General features: G+C 31.8%; 1 protein-coding gene across 4 annotated transcripts in view; it reads right to left on the bottom strand.

Moving 5' to 3' along the window:
* LOC126816830 (uncharacterized) overlaps positions 1 to 12465 on the bottom strand; it is a 28171-nt gene that overhangs the window by 3815 nt on the left and 11891 nt on the right. For 2 of the 4 annotated variants that reach the window (XM_050543585.2, XM_050543587.2), the window contains exons 10-21: positions 12210 to 12347; positions 11903 to 11948; positions 11680 to 11770; positions 10880 to 10930; positions 10593 to 10683; positions 10159 to 10263; positions 9896 to 9986; positions 7829 to 7952; positions 7421 to 7510; positions 5725 to 5827; positions 5013 to 5182; positions 1044 to 1188 (exon numbers count right to left, since the gene is read on the bottom strand). In XM_050543585.2, the coding sequence (XP_050399542.1) occupies positions 1044 to 1188; positions 5013 to 5182; positions 5725 to 5827; positions 7421 to 7510; positions 7829 to 7952; positions 9896 to 9986; positions 10159 to 10263; positions 10593 to 10683; positions 10880 to 10930; positions 11680 to 11770; positions 11903 to 11948; positions 12210 to 12347 (1245 nt within the window). Of the gene's footprint in view, positions 1 to 1043; positions 1189 to 2588; positions 3111 to 4345; positions 4381 to 5012; positions 5183 to 5724; positions 5828 to 7420; positions 7511 to 7828; positions 7953 to 9895; positions 9987 to 10158; positions 10264 to 10592; positions 10684 to 10879; positions 10931 to 11679; positions 11771 to 11902; positions 11949 to 12209; positions 12348 to 12465 lie in introns of those variants that run through there. The other 2 variants (XR_007678615.2, XM_050543586.2) reach the window with 2 other exon arrangements.

The raw sequence follows: 12465 nt of genomic DNA, 5'->3' as shown, positions 1-12465 counted from the left end.
AAAAGAAGATATAATAAATAACCTCTTTAAAGGGTGTATGACTATTTGTTGGAGAGAGAGAGAGAGAGAAATGGGGTTTAACGTCCACTCGACAAAAACTAGGTCATTTCGGGACTAACACATGGTTCAATTTTATTTCAATAATTCCCTTGCGCGCAGGGGTCTTTAGCAGCGGGAGGAAACTGGAGGACCTGGAGAAAACCCGTGAGGTTGGACATGCGACCCCACTCCTTGTCAAGTACAACCGGGGAATCCTATTTGTTGGAAAGTTGAAATAGACAAGTTAGGTTGCCAGGCAATGAAACATATGCCCACAGCAGCTAAATCGTCCGAGCGGTCGACAAGTGTTGTCACATATTTATTCTTTTGTAGATAATGGGGGGCATTATGGTTCTAAAAGCACATATTAATATAATATGAATGTATGTAAAGTGATTTATATTCAATTTTTAAAAAAAATATTGTAATTTCTAATCAATTATGTTCGGTAAAATACATGAACAGTTCAAATTGAACGGCAGTCGTTTACACCTGCTTTGTGCATTCTACACTTTTTTTTAAACTATCATTTTGTCGCTTGTGAATCAGCCTTTATTAATTACTTAAACATTGTGTTGTAGGATATGTTTTTATTTGTTTGTTACAAAATGGCACCTGAAACCATAGAGTACACGATTCGTGTACTGATTATAAAATGTTAAACATACATGTACATTATGCAAGAGCCGAGCAATTTGACTGAAATTTTCAGCATATTCGCTTTACATTATCTAGGTTTTAACTATTATTATTGTGAGAACTGCCAGCTCTTTATCTAATCTTCCATAATACCCCTTTAATTGTGTTTTAAATATTGGATATTAGGATCCTATAGTTTCACAGCAAGATAACATCAATATTGATTGAAACTGATCAATATTGTATTCTTATTCATGTTTTTAATTTTGAATATTATGGAAAATACTGAGTTAGAGACTTACCTCCTTTAAATTGACCATAAAAGTCAATTTTTTGATAATCTGCTGATAATGATATTCACCTACCTGTTGCCATGGTTTTTTATCCAACCCTTTGTGATCATTTATATGTTTATACCGACATTTGTCACCATATATACACCCAGTTGTTCTCCAAAAATAACACTCATCCCCATTTACCGGACCGCTTTGTTTGGGTAGGTTCCGTACCCTGAAAACATATCATTGTATACTCCAATATAAACATTTTATCTGTATAAAATCTTTTCAACATTTTTTAGATATAACTAATAAGCCTCATTTTATAACAAATTTTTATAAGGGGCCAACTACCTTCTCTTTTTTGCAGTTTACATCTGCTGTGTACATGATTCTGTAAAGAATACTGTAAGAAATGTCTTAATGCTCTCATGGTAGAGATTTTTTTTTTTTTTTAAACATATACAAAATTACATCATTTTACATTTGCTGTACAGTGAGCTAAAAATGAACAAGTCAACAGTGAGACTGATGCCCTCCGCCAAAATCCCCAAATAAATAGATGACACATATTAATTAATCGCACGTTTATTTTTTACAAAAGTATCAAGCAATCAAACTGATTATCAACTATACACTAAATTTCATCACTCTCTATCAGATAGAATCAAAGTCAAAGAAATTGCTTAGCTCTGCTTAGCTTTAGCAGGAAATGTTAATCATTAAACTCAGTCAAGACATTCACCTTATGAACATCGACATCAAGTTTAAACATTCCACCTCAATTAGAATGAGAGTTATTGTGTTCCAAAGTCTCGACCAATCAAATTGCTTATCGCTCTGCTTACCCTGAGCAGAAAATGCCCATTATGGAACTTAGTCAAGGTATTGATGTAATAAAACTATACACCAAGTTTGATCACTCTCACTTAATTAGAACTAAAGTTACCGTCCCAAAGCATCAACCAATCAAATTGCTTATCTCTGCTTACCCTAAGCAGAAAATGCTCATCTTCGAACTCCACCAAGGCATTGGCCTAATAAACACCTACACCAAGTTTGAACATTCTAGCTCAATTAGACAATTAGAAAGAGAGTTATTGTGTCCCAAAAAGTGTGACGGACAAACGGACGGACGAACCATTGTTAATATTCCCTTTCCTTCTTTGAAAGGCGGGTGACAAATATAGATTATGAGGCATGAGCAATAGGGTCTGTAACATAAAATTGTTACAATTTTTGCAAACAATTTTTTGTCAGGAATGTACACAATTGGAAAGTCATATTTCCTCAAGTATCTCAAAGAATTGTTGAAAATTAATAGTCCAGTATTTTTCCCCAATGCTGACAATGTAACACAATTCTAAAATGATCAGATTGTGTACAAAAGAATTGTAAAAGGCAGATGATTGACAGGAAAACAACAATATATGATAAAATTAAACCAGGGGCATAAAAGATAATGAAATTTGACTATAATGAAATTCAAATATGTTCTTTATTTCAGAATGAAATCAAAGGACAAAAAAACACTACAGGGAAAAACAAAAGATGTCAATAATGATATATTCTGAAAAGAAAATTTGTGTACATCTCTATTTATGATAATGTGCTACACTGGATTAAACAACAACTAAACATTAAAGGTATGTACTAGCGCAGCTGCTGGAGATCAAATATGATTTATCATTGTTTATAAAATCTTCTTATATTCTCCATATCGTATATCTACTTCATTTTGTCATTTGGTTTATATTACACAGATAACCAGAATGTAGATGCATAGCAAATATAAACAGAGACCTAGCTGTATAATTGCAATTTCATAGATTCTGGAATGATAAGTTTAACAGATGATAAGAAATGTTTTTTACACAATGGTAAACCATATTGTTGAAACATTTTAGTTTCTGCCTCCGCAAAGACCACCCCACACAAACTGAATTTCCAACAGACTAAGGAATGTAGTATTTGGTCGATATATTATTGTACCTGACAAACTACAGTATACCTTACAATTTTTGCTCAGCTCAAAATTCACTTGATTTTAGCAGGCAATTTCTTACTGGGCTTTTTATCAATTAGCCTCATGGTCTAATTGAGACCAACAACAATCTTTTGACGCTGATGAAAAATCAACCAGTCTGTGGTGGCCTAAAAAACAATACACACATACTGTACATAATTCTCTTCACCATCAAGTTAGACCAAAACCTCAATTCATTTCTAACTCAATAAAACCTTAACATAGAAATCTGAAAGTACTGTCATTCTCTTAACACAGATAAGCAAAATAAAACATAATTCATGCCAATTAGAAAAAAAAGATGTGGTCAACATTGAATAATAGAGAAATACATTCATCTAAAGATTTACAGTAAGAAATAATTCATATTTCTACTTTAGTCACATACAGCAAAAAACAATGCAACAAGCCATTCTTTCATGTTTTCAAAGCTACAGAATCCCGATGAAAAAAATTTGTTTCAAATGCTCTTTACAATATGCAATAAAGCACTGGAAAAACTTTCAAATTTTCTGTGCAAAAAAAAAAGAAATTATTGAGAAAGAACAGGTAAACCGTTTTGGTTAAGGATTGGATAAGGTTAAAGGGAATCTCACTGGTTGGTGAAGAATGAAGAGCAAGAAAGGGCTGAAAAAGGGAAGAGAAAATTCTAAAATGTTTACGGACAGATCCAAATTCTCAATAGTTTTAATTGCTTCAGTTCAAATTGTCTCTGCTTCGACTACAATGAATATTGGTCTGGATAAAATTGCATGAATCCACCATATATTGTTTAAGTTCGTACAGCGATTTGTGTATGCCTTATGATTGGTTCCGTGAAACAATGATTGTCACCGTCTGTAGGAGGTATGCACAATCTTTTAAGTTATTGTTTGACATCTCTCTCTATATATATGCAAACAGCCTTTCAATTAGTTAACATATGCAAACTTAACACTATATTGTCCATATCAATCAATATTCATTGAAGATGAGGTGGAGAAAATATGTCCTGAAGCTATCAATAATAAATTCATTCTTACAATTTCTTAACAGTCAAGATCAATAGTTCCTAATATCAACCAACTATAAAATAATCAACAAGCCATGGTAGTTAATATATTAGTAATATAGTAAATACTTGTACTTTCAAAAAGTATATACTTTTAACACATGAATTACAATAACAGTAATAGACAGAAAATAAATTCTAAATATTGAAAAAATCTTTTTTTTTTTCTTTTCATCGCACTTAATATAATAGAACATACATATTACTGTGGAAAAAAGGAAATAAGATAAGGTCCCACACCAACCAATGAGAAAACCTGTCACTGAAAGAAGATAATCAGTAGGCTGAATAGAGTTGGTTTATCATACATACCACTGCCTCTACTTCCCCTGTGGTGGCCAGCGCGACTGTTAATTAAATAGATAAATAAGGAATGGGCCAGGTCAATGATGAAATGAAGAAAATTATTATACAGAATAAACAAAGTACTTCATTATATCATAAATATTATTCAAGCACCCTTATAGTTAGCTTTAACTCTTATTTTTCATGTTATTTCCAATTGTCACATATTATATAATTATTCATATGAGAATTTTAATACAACTGTATAAAAGGGACAAATCAAGGGATTTTTTTTTTTTTTTGTAGCTCTAATGACAAATGGTGTACGTAACTCATTCATGCTAGCTCTACAAGCCATGCTAATTATAGTATATAATACATTCATGCATAGTCAAACACTATTCACTGATAAAATAAATATAACAAACAAATTCTACCTATGCCTAAATCTATTACATTGAACATGTTTAATAATACAGTAGAGGAAATGATCCCAAATGCGTTTGAGTTTATTTTAAATTGAATAATGTTTGGGGGGGGGCTATGATATTAAGAGATTATAAAGCATAAATTCAAACATACTTGCAGGATATATAATGGCATATGGTTATATATGGAAAAACTGTAAATAGGAATGAAAAGTGATTTAATCCTTTACCATAAAGTATAAAGATTAATAATAAAGAGTACTTACCCTTGTTTAGTTGGTATTGTTGGTTGTACAGGTTGTTGTTGTTGCTGTTGTTGTTGCTGTTGTTGTTGCTGTTGTATTTGTGGTTGAGATTTCCGTAAAGTTGTATGACCATTACTAATCGGATGATCAGGAAATCTAACTAATAATTTTTGTCCTTCACATTCTTCACCCTGTATTATCAAACAGGTTACTATTAAAAACTAAAGTATAATAATGGTGTAAACCAGGGAGCAAGTTCCCAGCTTTGATTTCATGTCCAATCATTTTGTCTATGGTAATTAGGTAAGCAACACATCTAGAAGTCAATCTCACAAGTAAGTTAAAGTGACACAAGAGACTACATATGTATCAGCACCATATGTCTCATCAGACAGATGTACAGAACACTTCATTTATCCAGCAAGTAATCCAATTTCAGCATCTATACCAGTTTGATGTGTTTTGTTCTATTAACAGTCTTTGCTTTACATGACTGGCTGCAATCTTTATTTTTTTTAGTCAACCAGTCCACTTTAAGTTTAACCATTTTCTGGGTTAAATGGCGGCATATGATAATCAAGTTGTTATTCTGAACCTAATGCTTAGAAACAAATGTGTCTGTATCTACCTGGGGAGCCAGGTGTTCTCAGTAAGACTTTGGCCTACTAATCTGGAGGTCCTGTGATTTTACTCGTTAAATTTATAAAATATAGAATTATACACTTAATCTTACCTGCAAGCCATGCATAGCCTTGCCTGCAGCTTCTTTAGTTTTATAATTTACAAAAGCACAATATTTTTCGGGTAATAATCGGACACTTGTTACGGGTCCATATCTACACAAATAGAAGAGAAACATCTTTAGAAAGCTAAAATCTATCATAGTTTATTTTTAATATAATAAATAACAGGCTAACAAAATAACTTATTTGCATATAAGACAGAATCTTTGCAATATTTTAAGATTTTAACAATAATCAATCAAATTCACACTTTTCTCCAATAACAAGCCAACAGTGAGGCTGATGACCCCCCGCCGAATTCCCGAAATAAATAGATGACACATATTAATTAACTGCACGTTTATCTTTTTCAAATGTATCGAGCAATCAAACTGATTATCAACTATACACTTGTCTATCAGATAGAATCAAAGTCAAAGAAATTGCTTAGCTTTGCTTAGCTTTAGCAGGAAATGTTAAATCATTGAACTCAGTCAAGACTCAAGACATTCACCTAATGAACATCAACATCAAGTTTAAACATTCTACAACCAATTAAAAGCAGAGTTGTTATGTTCTAAAGTTTTGACCAATCAAACTGCTTATCGCTCCTTAGCCTATGCAGAAAATTCTCATCAAACTTAGTCAAGGTAATGATATAATGAATCTATACTCAAGAGTTTCATAGCTCTCACTAAATTATAACCAAAGTTATCGTGCCTAAAAGCATCAAAAAATCAAATTGCTTATCTCTGCTTACCATAAGCAGACAATGTTCATCATCGAACTTCATCAAGGCAATTACCTACTGAACGCCTACATCAAGTTTGAACATTATTGTATTTCAATGTCTCGACCAATGAAATTGCCTATCGCTCTGCTTATCCGCAGCAGAAAATGTTCATTATCAAACTTAGTCATGGTAATGATGTGATGAAACTATACAATAAGTTTCATCGCTCTCACTTAATGAGAACTAAAGTTATTGTGTCCCAAAGCATCAACCAATGAAATTGCTTATCTCTGCTTACCTTTAGCAAAAAGATTCTCATCTTCGAACTCTATCAAGGCATTCACCTAATAATACCTACACCAAGTGTGAACATTGTTGCTCAATTAGAAGGAGAGTTATTGTGTTCCAAAGTCTCGACCAAACAAATTGCTTCTCGCTCTGCTTAACCTGAGCAGAAAATGTTCATTATCGAACTTAGTCAAGGTATTGATGTAATGAAACTATACACCAAGTTTGATCACTCTCACTTAATCAGAACTGAAAGTTTTAAGTGTCCCAAAGCATCAACTAATCAAATTGCTTATCTCTGCTTACCCTAAGCAGAAAATACTCATCTTCGAACTCAATCAAGGCATCGACCTAATAAACACCTACACCAAGTTTGAAAATTCTAGCTCAATTAGGAGAGTTATTGTGCCCATTTAAAGAGTACCCTGCTTTCTTCGAAAGGCGGGGACAATAATGCATACTTTTGTATACTATGTTACATGTGATATTTTGGTCAAGACTAAATCACAATTCAGTAATATCTGTCAAGTTGCATAAAAAACAGTCTTCTATTATATTTGCAAACTATCTTAAGAGATTTTGGGGCATATCTTTTGGTCCCATTGCATTCAAATTTATTTCTTCAAAAACAAAAATGTATAAAATGGCTAAGGACAACATGTAAGGCATCTTTATGGTCAACTTACCTTGAAAACATTTGCATTAATTTTTTTTCGGATACCTGAGGCAAAACATTCCCTACCCACAGTGCAGTTAAACCTTCAACATTTCTTGGACTGGAAAAAATATTAACAGGGAAATAATCTTCAAACTTGTAATATAAGAAACAATGAGTTGCATGGATAATTTAAGATTTGTCAAGGATCAAGAACCAAACCATATCATATTTTTGCCTTTAGAGAATGACCTCTTGAAGAATGTGAATCATAATCAAATAGTTTCTTTACTTTTGCAAATAAAAAATAATGTCAAAACAAATTTAAAGTTCTAGATGATGATCAGGTCTAATTACCAAATAAATGTCAAAACACTTCATATAAATTTTAGATGATGATAGGGTCAAATTACCAAATGTAATATAACTTGGTACTTACTCCATTTTAACATCTGATTGTTGTATTTGTACAGGATAATGTGTTATTAATGGTGGACTAGCTTTTCTTGTCACCGGTTCATCATCATCAGATAAATATACTTCACCAGATAATGCACTCTCAGCTATACACAAAAATGTAATATAAAGAAATAACCACTTAATTAAGCATATTTTTGAAACAAGATAGAACTTTTCATTAACTACAGGCAACGAAACATACGCCCACAGCAGCTAAATCGTTCGAGCAGTCAACAAGAGTTGTCACATATTTTTTCTATTGTCGGTAATGAAACATTCATAATACACTAAAATCTGATTAAGAGTAACAATTATCAGAAAATCATTTGAATTTGTTTGGCTTTTGGTTCTGCCTAGTGCTCCTACGACTAGTCGGATAGCCGTAAACGGTTAGAACTGGACGGTTATTCGGAGATGTCCCCCATTACACAGAGTTGTGTCTGATTATATTCCTCTTTATAACAAAACTTGCCCGTTGTCATTTTGTATTCGATGTTTGAAAATCTTAGAATGTAACAGTCGTCCTACGATGTCGATTGCTAAAAAATAATACTATTAATAACACTCGTCGTAGTCATACGGCAAAGTCAACGGACCTTGTTCTGACTTTAACTATTGTTAATCCAATCTAAATATTCTCGGCATTTCTAACTATATTCTAACCTGTTTATTATGTACTTCAAAACATAACCACCATTCAAAATATAATCATAAAGGCTAGAAAATGACATTATACTAGATTCGTTACGACATTCAACACGTTTCATATCTCGTAATTTCTCGCATAAATTCTACTTTGGTTTTTAGTAAAATTAACCAATCATAAAAATTCTACTTGCAAGCGAGGAATTATTTTTTTATTGTCCAATCAATAGACGCCTTCCAATTTAGTTTATTCTATTCTTAGTAACATTGTGTAATTGTAATATTATCGCCATCTGTCACGTACGAAGGGAAACAGAGTATTGTTTTGTATATTATCGTTATATTGAATTAAAAAATGTTTCAAATGAACCAAGTTAACCAGGTAAATAAATAACTACGGCCTAAGATAGTTTAAATTTTCATTGAGGAATTGTACATGTCTGAAAAAATTCCTGAAATTTTTGCGCGTGTGATGCCTTTTAGGCGAGTATAGCGTGCGCACGAGTAATGACTCGCACCTCCTGACAAGCTCTGTTTTGTTTAAAATTGATACCATACGGTTAACGGTTACTAACCGGTTAATAGCTACGGCTATTCGAATAACAAAAAGGCCTAACCGTAGGAGTACTAGTTCTGCCCCATGCTAACGTTTAATATACGAAACATTTAATATCATGAATTCAGCTTTTCAAGTTATCAAAATTCATTGAAAATCAATATACTTGTTCGTCTCAAGACCTTACAATCTGTTTATCAATCTTAAGTCAATCGGATGATAAATTTGGTCTCTAGACATCCACAAGATTTTTCAAAGAGATCAATGGCCCTAACTCTGGCAGTAATTATCGGAAATCATTGAAAATCAATAGGCTTCTTTGTCTCATGACCTTAAACACTGTGTATATATTTAAAGTCAATCGAATATAACTTTAACTTCTAGAGCTTCCACAAAATATATCAGTGATCAAGGGCCATAACTCTTGCAGTAATTATCGGATATCATTGAAAATCAATAGGCTTTTCGTCTCATGACCTTAAACACTGTGTGTAAATTTGAAGTCAATAGGATATTAACTTTAGCCTCTAGAGCGTCCACAAGATATTTCAAAGTCATAAAGGGCCATAACTCTGGTAGTAATTATCGGATATTGTTTAAAATCAATAGGCTTCTTCATTTCATGACCTTAAATACTGTGTTAAATCTAAAGTCATCTAATCGGATATTAACTTTAGCCTCTAGAGCGTCCACAAGATATTTCAAAGTGATCAAGGGCCATATCTCTGGCAGTAATTATTGGATATTGTTGAAAATCAATAGGCTTCTTCGTCTCATGACCTTAAACACTGTGTATATATTTAAAGTCAATCATATATTAGCTTTAGCAACATAATACAATCTTACCCATGCCTGCTAATAAGGAATCTAAGGCTGTTTGTACAGAACCATATTTTTTTATTGCACCTTCTGCCTGTTGTTTTGTAAAACCCATTTCCTGAAACATAGCAACAATATTATCAGTCATGTTTCACATACAACCCAAAATTATGATGAAACAGTTATATTTATAGGTATAAATTCACTGCCAAGGGATATTTTACATGCACGCCAATGTGTGCACGGGACCTCAGTTTTTCGTCCAATCTTAAAGATAATAATACACTCACTGTAAGTTGGTATGTCCGCACTCGTAAAAGTTCTTGGACTGCCTCCTCACAATTTTTATCTAATTTTAGCACCTGCATAAAAGCCTTTTCTGCATCAGGATATAACTGAAAAACAAAATTATTTAATCAAAGGAATGTTTACAGATTTGAAATTATTGATACACTTACGGGATAAGCATATATCTGATTGATGTGAATAATTATCAAACAAATGCTTTAAATGGTAAGTCACGAGTTTATAACATTCAGGAAGTAGTATAATAGATTTGGCCAATGCAAAAATATCACATTTGAAATCAATCAGAGATTATTAAGTTATTTCAGTTATATTTCAATGTTCGTTTAATTATAAGGAAATTTATAAGATAAATGAAACAAATCATATACAGCATTATATCAAGTCATTCATATGGGATTACAGAGTAAAATCTTACTTTTAAACCAGCTAAAGCTCTTCCTTTTCTAAAATAACCTTTCGGCCAATCTTTACATAAAGAAATAGCTTTTTCTGCATCTTTTAAAGCTCTGGAAATTGAACAAAAGAGTACTAAAATTGAAATCATTCTGTTCTGAGTATTATTTGTATGTCTACCGGTACAAGTACATTGTATGATATTATAAAATGCTTAAGAAGTTTATCTAGATAGAAAATCTTTTGCGTATGGTCAAGGATCTCTTTAGATGATTGTTCTTTTTGACTAGAAATTCTGCAAATACATACTTATCATATTGTTGCATTCTGTCGAAGCAATAAGATCTATTACCAAAAAATCTAGAAAAAGAAAAACAGAAGTTAAAGGGACATTATGTTATATTTAGATAAAGAGCTGGCTGTTCAAAACAGATAATGCAAAATGAATATATTGAAAATTTCATTCAAATTACTTTATTTTGAGCCAAGTTATCAACAGTTGTAGTTTTGACAAGATGCGTGCATTGATTACAACATCCGTACTAGTGATTTGAGTTTTAGCAGCCTTGTTTCTCCATTTTTAAATTAAATCATTATATGGCTGAACCGTTCTAATTTACTTAAAATCAAAGCCATCCGATGGCTTCGAAAGTTAGTTATGATTTTAATAATTTATGGCCCAAAGAAAGACCTGGAATAGGCAGATTTATCTCTTATATATATAATGATTGTTTAATGAGATATAAATATCTATTGAGTTGTGCTCTGTATTTTTAACAGTCAATATTGTTTTTAGATATCTACATTTTATATGTATAGAAGTTGTTTAAAATCGTCTCAGCAAAAAACAGTTAAAAAAACATGGTATAATTTTTTTCAATAATGTGCATGCATGTAGGTTTCTTTTTAGCAGTGGAAAGAACTGGATACTCAGAGTGAACCCACAAGTTCATGTACAACCTGGGATTTTTTAAAAACAATGCTACTTCACCCAGTGACAGATGTTCTAATCTATATTACATGCATTAGATTACTCAACCACCAAACACCTCAGATAGCAAACACAAGTTATAGCTAATATTCCAAAATGACAAATTTAATTCACTAACCTGAAATCTTTTGGATCAAGTTTTATAGCTTCAGTAAAAAGTTCTATAGCTGCACTGTAATATTCTAATTGGGCCATTTCATTCCCTCGAACTAAAAAATAATACATAGTAACTTACTTTTCAAATCTTCATTTATAACATTCAAATATACTTATTATATTGTCAAATATATTTATTATATTGTCAAATATATTTATTATATTGTCATATTTATTGTACTTACTGGCTAACTGTCTACTTCGAAGAACTATAGGATCTAATCCTTCAACCTGTAAAGACAGGGAAATCAAATGATTACTAATTACCATGACATTAATTTCATAGATACACACTGGGAAAGGAAATATTTCTTTTTACAAATGATTGCTATAAAATGTCCTAATTCAATAGTATACAATATAATTTGAGTTAAAATTTAACCACAAACATTCACGTCCTGAATTTCATGACTAGACCAAAATTAAGGGTTTGTGGCTGCCTTGATGCAATAGTAACAGATTGTTATAATTAAAGTAGAAGTTATGATTTACCTCTTCTTCACTTTTAGTTGATTGTTGGGAATCTTTTGTTTTTTTATCTTTTTTATTTGTTTGTGTTGTTTCAGGAGCACTACCTTTCTTTTTTTTATTTATAACTTTTGTAAAAAACGCTGGATGGGATTCAAAACCCTGAAAAAAAAATAATTAAGATTAGATTTGAAAACAAACTGGCAAATGTCTTTAATATTTAAAATTTATTGAAATGCTCTATACAATTAGTATGACATAGTACATATGCTAATTTCTA

Source organism: Patella vulgata, chromosome 3, assembly GCF_932274485.2.
Source record: "Patella vulgata chromosome 3, xgPatVulg1.2, whole genome shotgun sequence".
Classification (NCBI taxonomy): domain Eukaryota; kingdom Metazoa; phylum Mollusca; class Gastropoda; family Patellidae; genus Patella; species Patella vulgata.
The sequence above is the reverse complement of the archived record's forward strand: the minus strand, read 5'-3'. Positions and strand labels throughout refer to the sequence as shown.